This window comes from Chelonoidis abingdonii, chromosome 10, assembly GCF_003597395.2.
Source record: "Chelonoidis abingdonii isolate Lonesome George chromosome 10, CheloAbing_2.0, whole genome shotgun sequence".
NCBI lineage: Eukaryota > Metazoa > Chordata > Testudines > Testudinidae > Chelonoidis > Chelonoidis abingdonii.
In genome coordinates this window covers 4,055,033-4,070,617 of record NC_133778.1, presented here as the reverse complement: position 1 = coordinate 4,070,617, position 15,585 = coordinate 4,055,033, and the positions used below count along the sequence as shown (strand labels likewise).

The following is a 15,585-nucleotide window of genomic DNA, read 5'->3' as shown; positions in this document are numbered from 1 at the left end:
AGGGGGCTGGGAGCACCCCTATGGGCTGAGCACCCCCATACCCGCAAGCCTTGACCCTTGAACCCCCAACCACCTCCAACCTTCTGCCCTGACCCCCCGCACACATTCAGCTTTCTGCCCTGCAGCCCCCATACCCTCCAGCCCTCTGCCCTTACCCTTGAGCCCCACACACCCCCAGCCTTCTGCCCTGCAGCCCCCATACCCCTCAGCCCTCTGCACGGACCCTTAAACCCCCTCACACCCCCAGCCTTCTGCCCGGAATCCCCACACACACTCAGCTTTCTGCCCTGCAGCCCCCATACTCCCCAGCCCTCTGCCCTTACCCTTGAGCCCCACACTCCTCCAGCCTTCTGCCCTGCAGCCCTCATACCACCCAGCCCTCTGCCCTGACCTTTGAACCCCCCCCCACACCCAGCCTTCTGCCCTGACCGCCCCCCACACTCAGCTTTCTGCCCTGCAGCCACCATACCCTCCAGCCCTCTGCCCTTACCTTTGAGCCCCACACACCCCCACCCTTCTGCCCTGCAGCCCCCATACCCCCCAGCCCTCTGCCCTGACCCTTGAACCCCCTCACAGCCTTCTGCCCTGCACCCCCAAAACCCCAAGCCCTCTGCCCTGAACCCTGCCCACCCCAACACACACCCAGTCTTCTGCTCCGCATCCCCACAGCCCCTTCCCTCTGCCCTGACCCCCACACACACTCAGCCTTCTGCCCTGCAGCCCCCATACCCCTCAGCCCTGACCCCTGAACCCCCTCACATGCTCAGCCTTCTCCCCTGCAGCCCCCATACCCCTCAGTCCTCTGCCCTGACCTTGAAAACTCCACACATCCAGCCTTCTGCCCTACATTCCCCACACACCCCATCCCTGAACCCCCACCCACCCCAGCCCTCTGCCCTGATTCCTGAAACCTCCCCACCCAGGTCTGGAGTCCTGGCCGCAGGCCCTGCTCAGCCCGCTGCTGGCCTAGGTGAACAGAACCCCAGGCTGGCGGTGTAAGATCAGCATTTTAATTTAATTTTAAATGACATTTCTTAAACATTTTGAAAACCTTGTTTACTTTACATACAATAGTTTAGTTATATAATATAGACTTACAGAAAGAGACCTTATAAAAACGTTAAAATGTATTACCGGCATGCGAAACCGTAAACTAGAGTGAATAAATGAAGACTCGGCACTCCACTTCTGAAAGGCTGCCGACCCCTGTACTAGCTCAAGCAGTGCCTGTCTACATTGTTAATTTTTAGCAGTATAACGTGCTGCAACCTCCCCACTGATGGAGCCTTGTCTACCACTGAGGAAGGCTCTGGCACTGGGGAGGCAATGGAGAAAGATTCGGGCAGCTTCCCGCGGCTCGAGCCCTGACTCACCACAGGGAAACATTCCTGCAATAGGGAAAGGCTCTGGCAGGGGAGAGGCAGCTGCCAGAACCTTTCCCTGACACATGTAGCGACATACCGTAGCGTGGACTTAGCCTGCTTTTCGCTGCAGCATGTAGCTACATATATACTACATGCCAGCAAAAGTGATGTGTAGTGTAGACATAACCTTAGACACTTATTGATGAGATGGGATCTCATGTAACTACGGTTCTTACAAAAGAAAACCCAGAGACTAGAACATGGCAGAGATCAGGAACCTCAGGAAAGAATTTTAACTAATTAAAATTTTTTCTTTAAAAAAAAGAATAATTTCCGTAGTGGTCAGTTTACAGTTGGGGATACAGTAATGTATTGATTAGTACAGTGGAAGATAGAAGATGCCTCAAATATACACAGTATGTGGAACTACCACTAGAGGGAGCACAGAGACTTGTTTCATACACAGAAGACATTTAGGAACAGCATATTTCTTTTCCATTTTTTGTTTTATTTTGTTTATTTAGCCATTGTGTTTTCTCCTCAGGTACACAATGGAGCTTTTTCCAGGAGTATACAATTGTCCAAGTATACAATTGTCAGTCAAGTTACATATTTAGTGTTTTTCTTCCATGCTGTAATAAATGAGTTGGAACATCTTAGATTATTATTATGATTAGGGCTCGAAGGGACCTCAAGAGGTCATCTAGTCCAACCCCCTGCTCAAAGCAGGACCGATCCCCAAATGGCCCCCTCAAGGATTGAACTCACAATCCTGGGTTTAGCAGACCAATGCTCAAACCACTGAGCAATCTTCTCACACCGGTCCATAAAGTCACTACTCCCTATCTTTTAAATCCCTCCTTAAGACTCAATTCTACTCTGATGGCTAGGTGAAATTGTCAATTGATAACAGTTATGTGGATGCCATGAGAGAATTTTAATACTAATCTTATGCATTTTATTTATCTCTTCAGAGTTCATATCTACTCTCTACTAATTTTTAAAAATGTGTTTAGTTATATCTTTATTATATATGTCTATTAAGTGGCGGCAATTATACAAAAGATTACCCACAGTCACACAACTTCAGTGTCTGTTCTACTGTATAGTAGCATGAAGGCATTTCTTAAGTAGATATAAATATAATCTGCATAAATAACAAATGTACTCATGATATTATGGTTCTAATGTATTGTTTCTTTCCAGCCAGGAAGGTACTGAACCCAGCAGCTGGAGATAATTAGAGTACAGAAGGTTGTATGTCTATGCACAGTGCTGAGCAATTCCCAGTGGGACTCTAGGTGTTACCAAAATAAAAAATCTCAGCCAGGATTAAATCTTCTGAACTATATGGCAGGCAGTGGTCATTAATCTGGAGAACACTTTGGTTACAGTATGCTGTGAGATACTGAGTAGAAAAAAAAATCCATCTTTACCATCTTGGAAGACCCTTTCCACATTCAGTCCGTAAGTAGCACAGGTTTCATAGTAAGTGCATCTCTTCAAATCGTTCGACAACTTTCTTGCTCTGGCATCATCAATAACACGTGGATTATTAGAGCTTATAGCATCTATAGTAACAGCATGCAGAGGGGGAAAAAAAGCAACAGCATTAGCAGTTTTATCGTGATAATGCCTGTATTCAACAGCAGCAGTTTATATTTACAAAACATCCTATGCCTACAGAGCCTACAAGGTGCTTAAATGTAATCCTAAAAACAAATTCATACAAAAAACTTCATAGAGAGACTAAAGGTTGGACAGATAAGCAAAAGAGCCAGGTACTGTCAATTTAAGACTGCATAACCATAACTTTCCTTTTTTGCATATAATACACATCCAACACAAACTGCTTTTTATACAAATTCTCTAACTTCTAAGACATGTAAATACCGTAAAGGGACAATGTTTCCTCTAGTAATATTCCACAATAAAAGCATTGTTCAGAAGTGCATCTTGGACTCTTCTCAGGAAACACAGGAAAAACAGAGTCCGATTATTAGTATTACTTTTTTCAATGATTTCTACTATATTGTACTTTTAATTGTGACCTAACAAGCTGTCTTAATAAAGTCAAGTATTACTTCACCAGAGAACTGGCTATACTTTAAAATACCATTTAACTCTGTAATTAGTGAAAAAATTGTTTTCAAAGTTCATAGTTCTATACTACTGATCTTCAAGTCACTGATACAATTCTAACTGGAAAATAAATAAACTTTTCCCCCCTAAGTTACCTTAAAAATGCATATAAGGCTACCAGGTGGAATATATTTAGCTGTATTAAATAGTAACAATATACTTAAGAGTAAGATATATTAACAAAATACAACCAATACTGCTGTAATCCTTTAAGGAAGCAAATTGCTTTTAGATCCCTTATTAATACCAGCACAATGACCAATATACTAAGTATGATGTAAAAATGACTTTCATGGACAGTCTGATATACAGAGTAGTAGGATGTAGGGACACGGAAGTGATACTACCATAACGCATAAGCACTTCTTCACTTTAACCACCAATATTAATGGCCTCTGCATGTAGCATTGTTGAGTAGTGTGGTCTGTTTAATTTTAAGAAATAAAAAGAGGGAAAAAATAAAAGTTAAGACTTGGCTAAGGACCAAGGACAACAGAACTCTACCTGGTTCCAAAATGTATAGTGTAAATTCCATAATTCAACTCTCTCACCACAGTCCTTGCAGTCATTACAAAGGTCACAGGAGTTCTTCCCTTCTTACAGATTCTGCAAAACCTTGGTTCAGCCCTTACACATCCCACAAACTATGCATTAAGTTTAGTTTACATTTAGTTTACCTGAGTATATATCTCCAGCCATCCTGCCTAGGTATAGGTGGCAGTTAGGAGACCTCACTTGCATACTTCACAAGTCAGCCAGTTCCCTTTTCTTGACCACTACACATCCAATATACAGCAGCCCTTCTTACAACCACTGCAACTTGAAATAGTCCTCAGAAGCCTTTGAACAGGTCTGGGCATAGGTGAATTGCCCAGTTTATTGCAAAATTGAAGTGGCTCTGCATACATGCACTGCCCATCTTTCCTTACATTTACACTTAGGGCCTGATCCAAAGCCCATTCAGGTCAATGAATTTGGATTATACCATTAATGAGCTTAGCAAACACACCTGTACATGCTCAAAATGCCATTTTAAAGGCCAGAGAAATCAAACCCATTTTCTGATGCAATAAGGCATGCAATACTCCTCAGTCAAGACTATTCTCCATGCAAATCTCAATTCTAAATTGTCAGGCATTTTAGCTGTAGGGCTGATCTGAACAGGTTGCAAGAATTATTTTATTATAGGAAGATTACTGGTTTCCTTCTCTTTGTGTTCAAAAAGACTGAACCATTTTTGCTCTAACTTTCAAAAACCACTCACCTATGGGCAGAGATCATTTCTGGAAAATTTCATTCACAAAAGATCAAAATATCAGTTAGTAATGAGCAACTGAAAACCAGGGGATGTAACAGCAACTGTTACGCAATCTTCAGTATAGCAAGTTGAAATCAATGTCCTATTGTAACCTAGTACGTACACAACTGATAACATTTCCCTCTGGAAATATAAACTGAAGTGGTTGATGGTATCTGAGGAAACATCAAAGAATTCAAGACTAATCACACTAAAATTTTTGGAGTAAAGAAACGGATATCATGGAGAAATGAATTTCATACCTTAGGACCCAACACGACACTGACTTAAAACAGGATAGTGGTATTCCTAAATAACAACTGATTGTAGATACCCATTGGTCCCGCAGGACCAATCAAGCAATAGATTTTATCAACATGCTTGAATATAAACAATTAACATAATTAGAGAGTCATTAAGAGGATTAACTCTTGAATGCTCATAGCAATCATATTACACAAACTATTACTGATGTTCATCCTTCAGCTTCCAGGATCAGAAACTAAACTGCTGCTATAATATCATCCCCATAATAAATCATCATCTATGTGTCAGGATTTCCCAATATTTTGAAGCGATATGATTGTACTCACATTGCCACCTTGTTCAGCTCTCAGAACTCTGAGAAATGGCAGCTGACTAGGAAAGAAGTTAGTTTAGTCCTGATAAAAACTCCACTACAGCAGAATGTTTTACATTGCAGTTCTCACCTGTAGCACTTACGAACTGATACTGTGTGAAATTACACACCTCTTCCTCACGAGCTATATGGCCCCAATTCAGGAAAGTGCACATGCTTAAATCCCATTAATTTCATTGACTAGTCACATTCTTAAAAGTTAAGTACATATTTAAGTGTTTTGCTAAATGAAGGTCTATATTACCTTTATATCTCGTACGAAAAAAGAATCCAGCACATTTTGGATACAATCAGCTGCTATTTAGGAATACATATATATAAAACCTATATTTTTATATATACATTTCTGAATTCAGTATACTAAGCTATTATCTTCATGATGATCCTCATTCATTTCACAGTGGGGAGATGCAGTTATCCCACACAGGTAATGGGAAGATTCAAAGAGCTGATTTAGTGAGTGTAGAAAATTGAAAGGAATAACGTAAAGGGTTTTTTTTAAAAGAGTTTATTCACAGAACAATTGACAGAGCAAGGAGACCTAATCATAATGTATGTATTGTTTGAAACCGCAATTTACTTTAACAGGGTTTTTAGTATTACCTTACCCACCTGTCAGGGCATTATAAAGACTAGTTAATATTGTAAAATACTTTGGAGACATATAGCACTAAAACCCATTACAATTCAGATCAACACACACAACGATAAAATTTTCCTGTTTCCCATGGCAGCTCATAGTAACATTGCAAAGAACTGCAGTCTCACAAAAGTGATCAGAAAATGTATCTAAGATTCAGCTACAATTTATTCAGTAGAAACCAATGAGGTTCCCATAAGATAAAATTTCATCTGAACTCAAATCTAAATTGCCATTACTGTGAATCAATACCACACTTGGCATTCCTGTCTGAAGTATATTACTTAGGTTAATGTTTCAAACATTCTAAATCTTACGTGTGCTGTGAGGTACCAACTGAAGCATATTGTTTTTTACACTGCTATCTATTACCTGACATAAACAAACATGTCTGCTTGGAAGCAAGAATAAGGATTTTTATTTGTAAAACCAGCAGAGGGTGCTGAAGGCATGTGGACAATAAATGCATCTAAAATTAGCAGCATCACTTAAAAAGATATTTTGGTGTCAAAATCTGGACCTCAATTTCACCTGGAGACGGCGGAGAACATATCCCCCTCTATATTCACAATTGGGAGACGGTTCACTTTTGGTTGCAGGAGCAGCAGCAGGGCAGATACTAGCATTTTAGGGAGATTTCACTTCAGAGATCATTTTACAGCTACCAGTATAATAGCTATGATTAGTGAATCGGTAGCAGAAACCAGACAGATATAATCGACACCATAACATTAAAAAGGACACCATCACCTTGATGTGGAGCTAAGAGTGATGCCCTGTATTAATTACCCTTGGCTCCTGCCTCTCTACCTTCCAGCACTGCTATCATTAAAATTCCCCCCTCCTTCTCTGTGCTGCTCTGGGAAAGACTTATACAAAACTTCTAGCACTGACCACCTCACTATAAGGGAAAACACTGAAAATGGCACACAAAGCAAAGAAATCCTGAATAAATATCTTTCCCCTCTAACCTTTCTCTTACAGTAATCTTAGGTGTTAAAACATTGTGAAATGTTTAAGTTGACAGCGTCCCTTTAAGTGACTCACTTCCCTTTTTGACTGCAGCTTCTTCTGTTCACCCTAGGATTTTTTTCCCCATGTACTTCCCCCTTTTATCTGTCACCTGCTTCCACCTTATTGCCTTGTTACTATTCTTTCCCCTCCATGTTCTCCCTGCTTCCTGGGCTTCACAATGAGTTGCTTTGGTTTCAGAGTTTGCAATCAGGCAATGGGCTGTCAAGCGGCTCCCTGTCCCCAGGCATTGTCTTAACTGGCAAAAAGACAAGGTGAGGAAGCAATGAAGCCCAGATCAGTATTAAAGCACCCCCAACTTCTCACATTGCTGCAGGCTAGAGGGGAAGGGGAGTCTGAAACCACAGCTGAAAACACTGAGGAGAGGGGGAATAAGTACCTAACTTTCAGGAGAAGATCTGAAATTGCGCCCACCTTCAGTGCTCACCTATCCTGCAATAGCCTATTGCTGTTCTAGCACTGTTGCTGCAGGATAGCTTTTTCCTAAATGGGGTGAAGTAGAATTGTGGGGTTTCTTTTTAAGTGACCCAAAACGCAAGTGACTGTGCAGCAAATCTAAAATAACGAGCATTGAGGTCTGGTCTGTATATGACAACCTTCATTTTTTATAAATATTTATAGTGGAATGATTGCCAAGTCTTATTTTCTCTTGTTTTGTTTGTGATTTAAGGGCCATAAAGGACTAGTCTATTCTGGATCTTTAGGCAATTTGAGTCCCATCCTAATTTAGGTCATGATCCTGCAAATACTTATGCATGTACTCAACTCAGAGCATGAAAACTGACTGGTCAGAGTTAGGAACACTTTAAATTACCCCAGAGGTTCAGAACAGCCATTTTCTGTTAACATCTGGAATGTACTGCATTTTACCAACGAAGTGCCTGGAAATATCAGTTATGCTCCCTGAAAGGTTAGTATGAAAGGAAATAGACCGAGTTGAGTATGTCTGTCTTTAAAAAGAAGTTCCAATACAAAATTGTCACTCTAAAGACACTTTCAGACAGGTAATAAGCCAAAGATAACAGAATATGAAGACAGCAACTAGAATACAGGTATCATCTTAGAGATGTTATAACCAAGACTGCACTTACCCTGAGTTCCCACTAGTACCATTGGGATTTCATTAGTGTTACGATAGTTAGCCATACGACTGTAGTAGTGGTAAACTGTCTGGAAGCTTATTTCGTCTTCCAAGCTGAAGACAAATATAACAGCATCGACCCACATGGCAAACTATAGAGGGGGAAAAAAGAGGGAGGGGGCAGGAGAGAGAGATATTCAGTGGGAAAGCACTGAGCAGTAGTCAATAAAATTAGTGGGATTATCCTGTGTTGAACAGAGGGAAGAAAGAATGCTGCATTCGGGAAAGCTAGCTATTAACATTATGAACTCTGAACTTACTTTTTCATTTTACAGGGAGTTCGGTGCATATGGTGAGGGATTAATACACATATTAAAATATTGGCTTGAATCAGAAAGAATCTGGGAGACAAAATGTATGCTATTAATTCCAGGTATATTCTAAGTAGTAACCGGTTTTTGTTACATAGAAAAATTGGTAATGAAATGAGTTTGCCTCTGCACTTGTGAACGAAAGGAATATTTGAAAACCGGTATTTAGAAATGAAAGGTTAGTGCAAAAACCTATTAAGCTAATTTCCGGTCATCATATATATATTTCTTAACTAACATCAGCACTGACATTAAAAGCACAACACTACATTCAAGGGTTTACAAGTTTACCCACTAAATATCAGATTTGAGCAAAATCTCAAACACTGCTTGCACTTCTTTTATATTCTAAAACTCAAATTTTAAGATAGCTGAATTTGCAAATGCCATAATTATAGAAGTTTAAGTAAAATGATTATGCCTTAAGGTTTTGTAGTGAGAAAGTGAACTGGTTTTCCTGGGTGTCGTAAATCTACTGAAGGAGAGGCACTTCTGTGCCCAGGTAAGGCTTAAAACAACCATAGCTGCAGGGGAAATTTCAGATCACAAACACTGGTTAGAACTATTAAAAGAAACTAACGTGGCAGCAAATTCATCTTGGTTATAGATTGCCAGAGGATTTCTTAAGCTAATAAATAGCATGTGTTTAGAAATGTGTCCATTCCAAGACTTAAATTTCCATCAATAATACAAAGCTAACCTGCTGCAACCTTAAATAAGACATTATCTTTCCATAATTATTAGTCATATTACTATCATACATACAGAATCAATCAAGGCCAGGGCCCCACTGTACATATACATAGCGAAAGATGCTATGAAAAGAGCAGACAAGGTAAAAAATAACACCACCTACTTCTTATCTAGCACTTTTCATCAGTAGATCTCAAAGCGCTTTACAAAGCAGGTCAATAACCCTATCACCATTTTACAGATGGGGAAATGGAGGCACAGAGGTGAGGTGATTTACCCAAGATCATCAAGCAGCCCTGTGTCTGAGCAGGAATAGTACACAAGTTTCCTAATCTCCAGTCCAATGCTCTATCCATGGACAACACTGCCTCTATGCTCTCCATAATTAGCATATTTTATGTTTACATACGTGTGTTATGCATTATTGTTCTCCTGGGTTTATGCCCATTGTTACTTCAGTACTGCTAACTCTTGCAATTTTAAGTTTGTAATGCTTCACATCTTTTAAAAGTATCTATTCCTAGGATCATGTGATTATCCCTGTTTACATTTAAAAGTTACTAACTTTCACAGTTGTGCAAAAAAGGTTGAAAACCCTCAAGGCTCAACGCACAGAAAGAAAATAGGAATCTACAGGTTATTTTTGGGGTGGCATGTTTCATTATTTCTATTAAAAGAATTTACACAAATTAAATGATTGTGTACCATTTGAACACTAACACACAAGGACGTCTTTTCATGTAGGATCAAGGTGTAAGAACAGCAAAAACAAATCTTTGCAGTTCTCAAGACAGATACTTAATAAACCAACCCCTTACAATGTATTGCCAATGCTGTATTGTGCTAACACACAATATATGGCAGGAAATGTTCAACACGGTCAATGTGTGTGAGTTGAACTGTTCTCAGAACTGGAAGCCTAATGAAAAACATGAGAGAGGTATAAAAAACTATGGAGGAAGTCTAGCTGGTGGATTTTAATGTATAATTAATCTCAATCCATGGAATCAATTGCATTCTGCCTAGAATTCTTGCTTGCAGCACTGATTTTCTTAAAGAATAATTTATGAGACTAATGGTTTCTGCAGAATGTATTGAAATTTCTTGAAACCAGTGTACAATGATGGAAAAGTATTCCACCTATTAACGGTTATGAGATACAGCAAAGGAGACTATTTAAAATAGTTCCCTTCAGTCAGTGTGTGTGTGTGTGTGTGTGTGTGTGTGTGTGTGTGTGTGTGTGTGTGTGTGTGTGTGTGTGTGTGTGTGTGTGTGTGTGTGTGTGTGTGTGTGTGTGTGTGTGTGTGTGTGTGTGTGTGTGTACACAAAAAGAGAAATAATTTACACAGTCTCAAGTAATTTACTGCTATGAAGGTGCCATGTTAACAGTACTGGAAAAAGATGGTTACTCACCTTTGTAACTGTTGTTCTTCAAGATGTGTTCCTTATATCCATTCCAGTTGTGTGTGCGCGCAACATGCATGTTTGTCGGAAGATTTTTACCCTAGCAACACTCAGTGGGTCGGCTGGGCGCCCCCTGGAGTGGTGCCGCCATGGCGCCGGAAATATAACCCGGCCAACCCAACCGCCCCTCAGTTCCTTCTTGCCGACTACTCTGACAGTGGGGAAAGGAGGCAGGTTTGGAAAGGATATGAGCAACACATCTCGAAGAACAACAGTTACAAATGTGAGTAACCATCTTTTCTTCTTCGAGTGATTGCTCATATCCATTCCAGTTAGGTGATTCCCAAGCCTTACCTAGGCGGTGGGGTCGGAGTGAGATGTGGCAGAACGCAAAACTGCTGAGCCAAAGGCTGCGTCATCTCTAGACTGTTGAACCAGAGCATAACGCAAAGCAAAAGGTGTGGACCAAGGATCAGGTAGCTGCGCGACATATTTCCTGGATTGGTACATGGCCCAGAAAGGCAGCAGATGAAGCCTGAGCCCTGGTAGAATGTGTGGTGAGATGGCCCGAGGGAGCATGAGCCAAGTCATAGCAAGTGCGGATGCAAGCTGTCACCCAAGAGGAGATCCTCTGGGAGGAGACAGGTAGGCCCTTCATTCGGTCTGCCACTGCGACGAAGAGTTGGGCGATTTATGAAAGGGCTTCATCCGCTCGATATAAAATGTGAGCGCCCTACGGACATCTAGGGAGTGTAATTGTTGTTCCTGTCATGAAGAGTGCGGCTTCGGGAAGACCACCGGAAGAAAGATGTCCTGATTGGTATGGAAGGCCGATACCACTTAGGGGGGAACGCTGGGTGTGGTCGCAACTGCACCTTGTCCTTGTGAAACACAGTATACAGTGGGTTCACCGTGCGCGCCCGAAACTCGGAGACTCATCTGGCCGATGTAATGGCTACAAGGAAAACTGTCTTCCAGGACAGGTATAGCAGTGAGCAAGTTGCCAACGGCTCGAATGGTGGAGACATAAGTCTGTTTAAGACTAGGTTGAGGTCCCAGGCAGGGGCAGGGCGGCGTACTTGGGGGTATAGGCGCTCCAAGCCCTTGAGGAACCTGGAAACCATAGGGTGTGAAAACACGGAGTGGCCACTTTCTCCTGGGTGGAAGGTAGAAATGGCCGCCAAGTGCACCCGCAAAGATGATACCGCTAAGCCCTGCTGTTTGAGAGACCAGAGGTGGCCCAGGATGGTGGGGATTGAGACCTCGATGGGAGTAACATTTTGCGTTTCGCACCAGCAGGAGAAACACTTACACTTGGCCAGATATGTAGACCGGGTGGAAGGTTTTCTGCTACCCAGGAGTACTTGCTGCACTGGGGCAGAGCAACGTAACTCTGACTGGGTAAACCACACAGGAGCCATGACGTGAGGTGAAGGGACTGCAGGTCTGGGTGGTGAAGTCTGCCGTGGTCCTGAGTTATCAGGTCTGGATGACAAGGCAGGGTGATTGGGTTGGCTATCGACAGGTCGAGCAACTTGGTGTACCAGTGCTGCCTGGGCCACACAGGGGCGATCATGATCAGGTGAGCCCTGTCCCTGCGGAGCTTCAGGAGGACCTTGTGAACCAACAGGAATGGTGAAAAGGCATAAAGTAGATGACTCTTCCACAGAATCAGGAAGGTGCCTGAGATCGAACTCTGGGAGAGACCTTGGAAGGAGCAGAACCTCTGGCATTTCCTGTTCTCACGGGAAGCAAAGAGGTCTATGTGGGGAAATCCCCACTTCTGGAAGACAGAATATATTATGTATGAGCGAATCGACCACTCGTGAGACAGGAAGGATCTGCTGAGTTGATCTGCCAGAGTGTTTCGAACTCCTGGGAGAAAGGATACTACCAGGTCTATCGAGTAGGCTATGCAGAAGTCCCATAGTTGGATAGCCTCCCAACAAAGGGGGGATGATCGTGTCCCTCCCTGCTTGTTTACGTAGTAAGTGGCTGTTGTGTTGTCTGTAAACACTGAGACACAACGGCCCTGTAGATGTTACTGGAACGCCTGGCACGCCAGGCGGACTGCTCTTAGCTCCTGGACATTTATGTGTAGCACCAGCTCCTGAGACGACCAAAGGCCTTGAGTGCGAAGATGTCTGAGGTGAGCACCCCAGCCGAGAGACGATGCTTCCGTCATCAGGGACATGGAGGGCTGTGGCGGATGGAACAGCAATCCTGCACACACCAGGGAGGGCATCAGCCACCAGTCGAGGGAGCCTAGGATGCTTGGGGGAATGGTGACTACCATGTCTATGGCGTCCCTGCCTGGGCAGTAAACCAAGGCGAGCCAAGTTTGAAGGGGATGCAGACGTACTCTGGTGTGCTTGGTCACGAACGTGCAGGCAGCCCTGTGACCGAGGAGGCTGAGGCAAGTGCGAGCCGAAGTTGTCGGGAAGTTTTGAAGGCTTTGTATAATCAATATTATTGCTTGAAATCGGGGTTGTGGTAAATTGGCCCTTGCGAAACTGGAATCCAGGATGGCCCCAATGAACTCTATTCTTTGTGTGGACACTAGAGTAGATATCTCCAGGTTGATGATTAGGCCTAGTCGCATGAAGAGGTCCTTAACTACGCCCACATGATTGGTGACTTGGGCCTCGTAGGTCTCCCGAATGAGCCAATCATCGAGGTACAGGAAGACATGTATTCGACGCCGACGGAGGGAGGCAGCGACTACAGCCATGCACTTTGTGAATACCAGAGGGGCTGAAGACAGGCTAAACGAAAGGACTGTAAACTGAAAATGCTGATGGTTGACCACAAACTGGAGGTACCGTCTGTGTGGAGGGTAAATGGCAACGTGGAAATATGCGTCCTTCATGTCGAGGGCGGCATACCAGTCTCCGGGATCCAAAGATGGGATGATTATCCCCAGGGATACCATGCAGAACTTCAACTTCTTCATGAACTTGTTCAGTCCTCGCAGGTCTAGGATAGGCCTGAAGCCTCCTTTCGCCTTGGGGATTAGGAAATAGCGGGACTAGAACCCCTTGCCCCTTAAGTCCTCTGGTACCTCCTCTATAGCTCCCATGGCAAAGAGCATCCGTACTTCTTGCAAGAGAAATTGCTCGTGAGAGGGGTCCCTGAAGAGGGACAAGGAGGGGGGTTGGGAGGGAAGGAGTGAAATAAACTGGAGGTGGTATCCGAATTCTACCGTGCATAGGAACCAACGATCCAAGGTTAATTGGTCCACACAGGGAGGAAAGGGGAAAGGTGGTTGTAAAAGTGAAGAGGATCCTGGGAGACAACTAGTACACCGTTGTCGGGCGCACCTTCAAAAGTTCGGTTTGGATCCCGTCATTGGCTTGGAGGGACCGTTACTGCGACCTCCTTGGGGTCCAGACTGCCGTCTGCGGTTGCCTCGACCTCGCCTCCTGCCAAAGTCCTGTCTTGGTCTAGGCGGGCGGTAAGGGCATTGAGGTTGGGTGTGGAAGGATCTTCATTGAGTCTGTGGTGTATGCATCCCAAGCGAATGCATAATCACCCAATTGTCTTTCAGACTCTGTAACCTAGGGTCCGTCTTCTCGGAGAATAGACCCTGGCCATCGAATGGCAAGTCTTGGATAGTGTGCTGAAGTTCAGGTGGCAGGCCTGACACCTGGAGCCATGATATATGCCTCATGGGGATTCCAGAGGCCACAGTCTTCTGGCTGCCGAATCAGCAGCGTCCAGCGAGGCCTGGAGAGAGGTTCTCGCCACTTTCTTTCCTTCCTCCAATAGTGCCTTAAATTCTTGGGGGGAATTTGCGGGACCAGCTCTATGAATTTTCCTACTGCCTCCCAGGTGTTGTAATTATACCTGCTAAGTGGGGCTTGATGGTTTGCTACCCTAAGCTGGAGGCCCCCCGTGGAGTAGATTTTATGGCCTGACAAATCCATACGCCTAGCCTCCTTGGATTTTGGGGCAGGGGCTTGCTGGCCATGGCGCTTCCGTTCATTTACGGATTGTACGACCAGTGAGCAGGGTGTACGCATAAGTACTCGTACCCCTTAGAGGGCACCATGAACTTCCGTTCCACTCCTCTGGCCGCGGGCGGAATAGATGCTGGGGATTGCCAGATGGTATCTGTTTTAGCTTGAATCGACCAAATGAACAGTAAGGCCACTCGACTTGGTGCATCCGCCGACAGTATATCTACCATGGGGTCCTCAACCTCTGCAACCTCCTCCATCTGCAGGTTTATATTCAGGGTGATGCGCCTCGGGAGGTCCTGGTGTGCCCTGAGGTCAATTGGAAGCAGGCCCGATGAGGATGTCCCCGCTACTGCTTCATCCGGGGAAGAGGAAGACGAAAGGCCCGGGACGAGAGGGTCCTGTATGGTCTCCTGATCATGGGGGACATCAGGGACCGGTGGACCTGAGGGTCCAGAGCGTGGGTGGAAGTTTCCTAAGTACCCGCAGGAGGGGGGTGGCTGACAGTGGCCTCTGGCACTCGGTGCCCCGATGGAACGGAGTGTGATGTCATGGCGGGTCCACCTTGGGTTTGGTGATATGCCCAAAGTGTCCAGAAGGAACACTGGTGAGGTCCCTGGTCTGGGCCGTGGGTCTCTTGGAAGACTCGGCTGTGTGTATCCAAATCACGGTCGTGTGCGTAGGAGGCACTGTCCGCGTGTGATGATACCGATGTATGGCGAGACGGCTACAGAGGAGCTGGAACCATTTGGGAAGGGTCTCTGCATCTGGTTGATTCGTCTCCACGCAGCACCGGAGAACGGTACCGGGTGCCGTAGTGGTTCCGGGAATGAGACCGGGACCTACAATGGGAGCCGTGCTGGGAGGTCAACAGGGACCTCAAAGCTCTATGTCGAGAGCGGCTGCGAGAGGTGTGGTGCCGGGAGCTGGATCAGTACCAAGAGTATCGGGTCAGTGAGTGC

At 44.3% G+C, this 15,585-nt stretch overlaps 1 protein-coding gene across 8 annotated transcripts in view; it reads right to left on the bottom strand.

The window, feature by feature from the left end:
- AGAP1 (ArfGAP with GTPase domain, ankyrin repeat and PH domain 1) overlaps nt 1–15,585 on the bottom strand; it is a 651,846-nt gene that overhangs the window by 361,716 nt on the left and 274,545 nt on the right. For 7 of the 8 annotated variants that reach the window (XM_075069872.1, XM_075069873.1, XM_075069875.1 and 4 more), the window contains 2 exons: nt 8,207–8,348; nt 2,801–2,935 (listed from right to left, as the gene is read on the bottom strand). The exons of the other annotated variant lie outside the window; for it this stretch is intronic. In XM_075069872.1, coding sequence (XP_074925973.1) covers nt 2,801–2,935; nt 8,207–8,348 — 277 coding nt within the window. The remainder of the gene's footprint in view (nt 1–2,800; nt 2,936–8,206; nt 8,349–15,585) is intronic. 8 annotated transcript variants of the gene reach the window in all.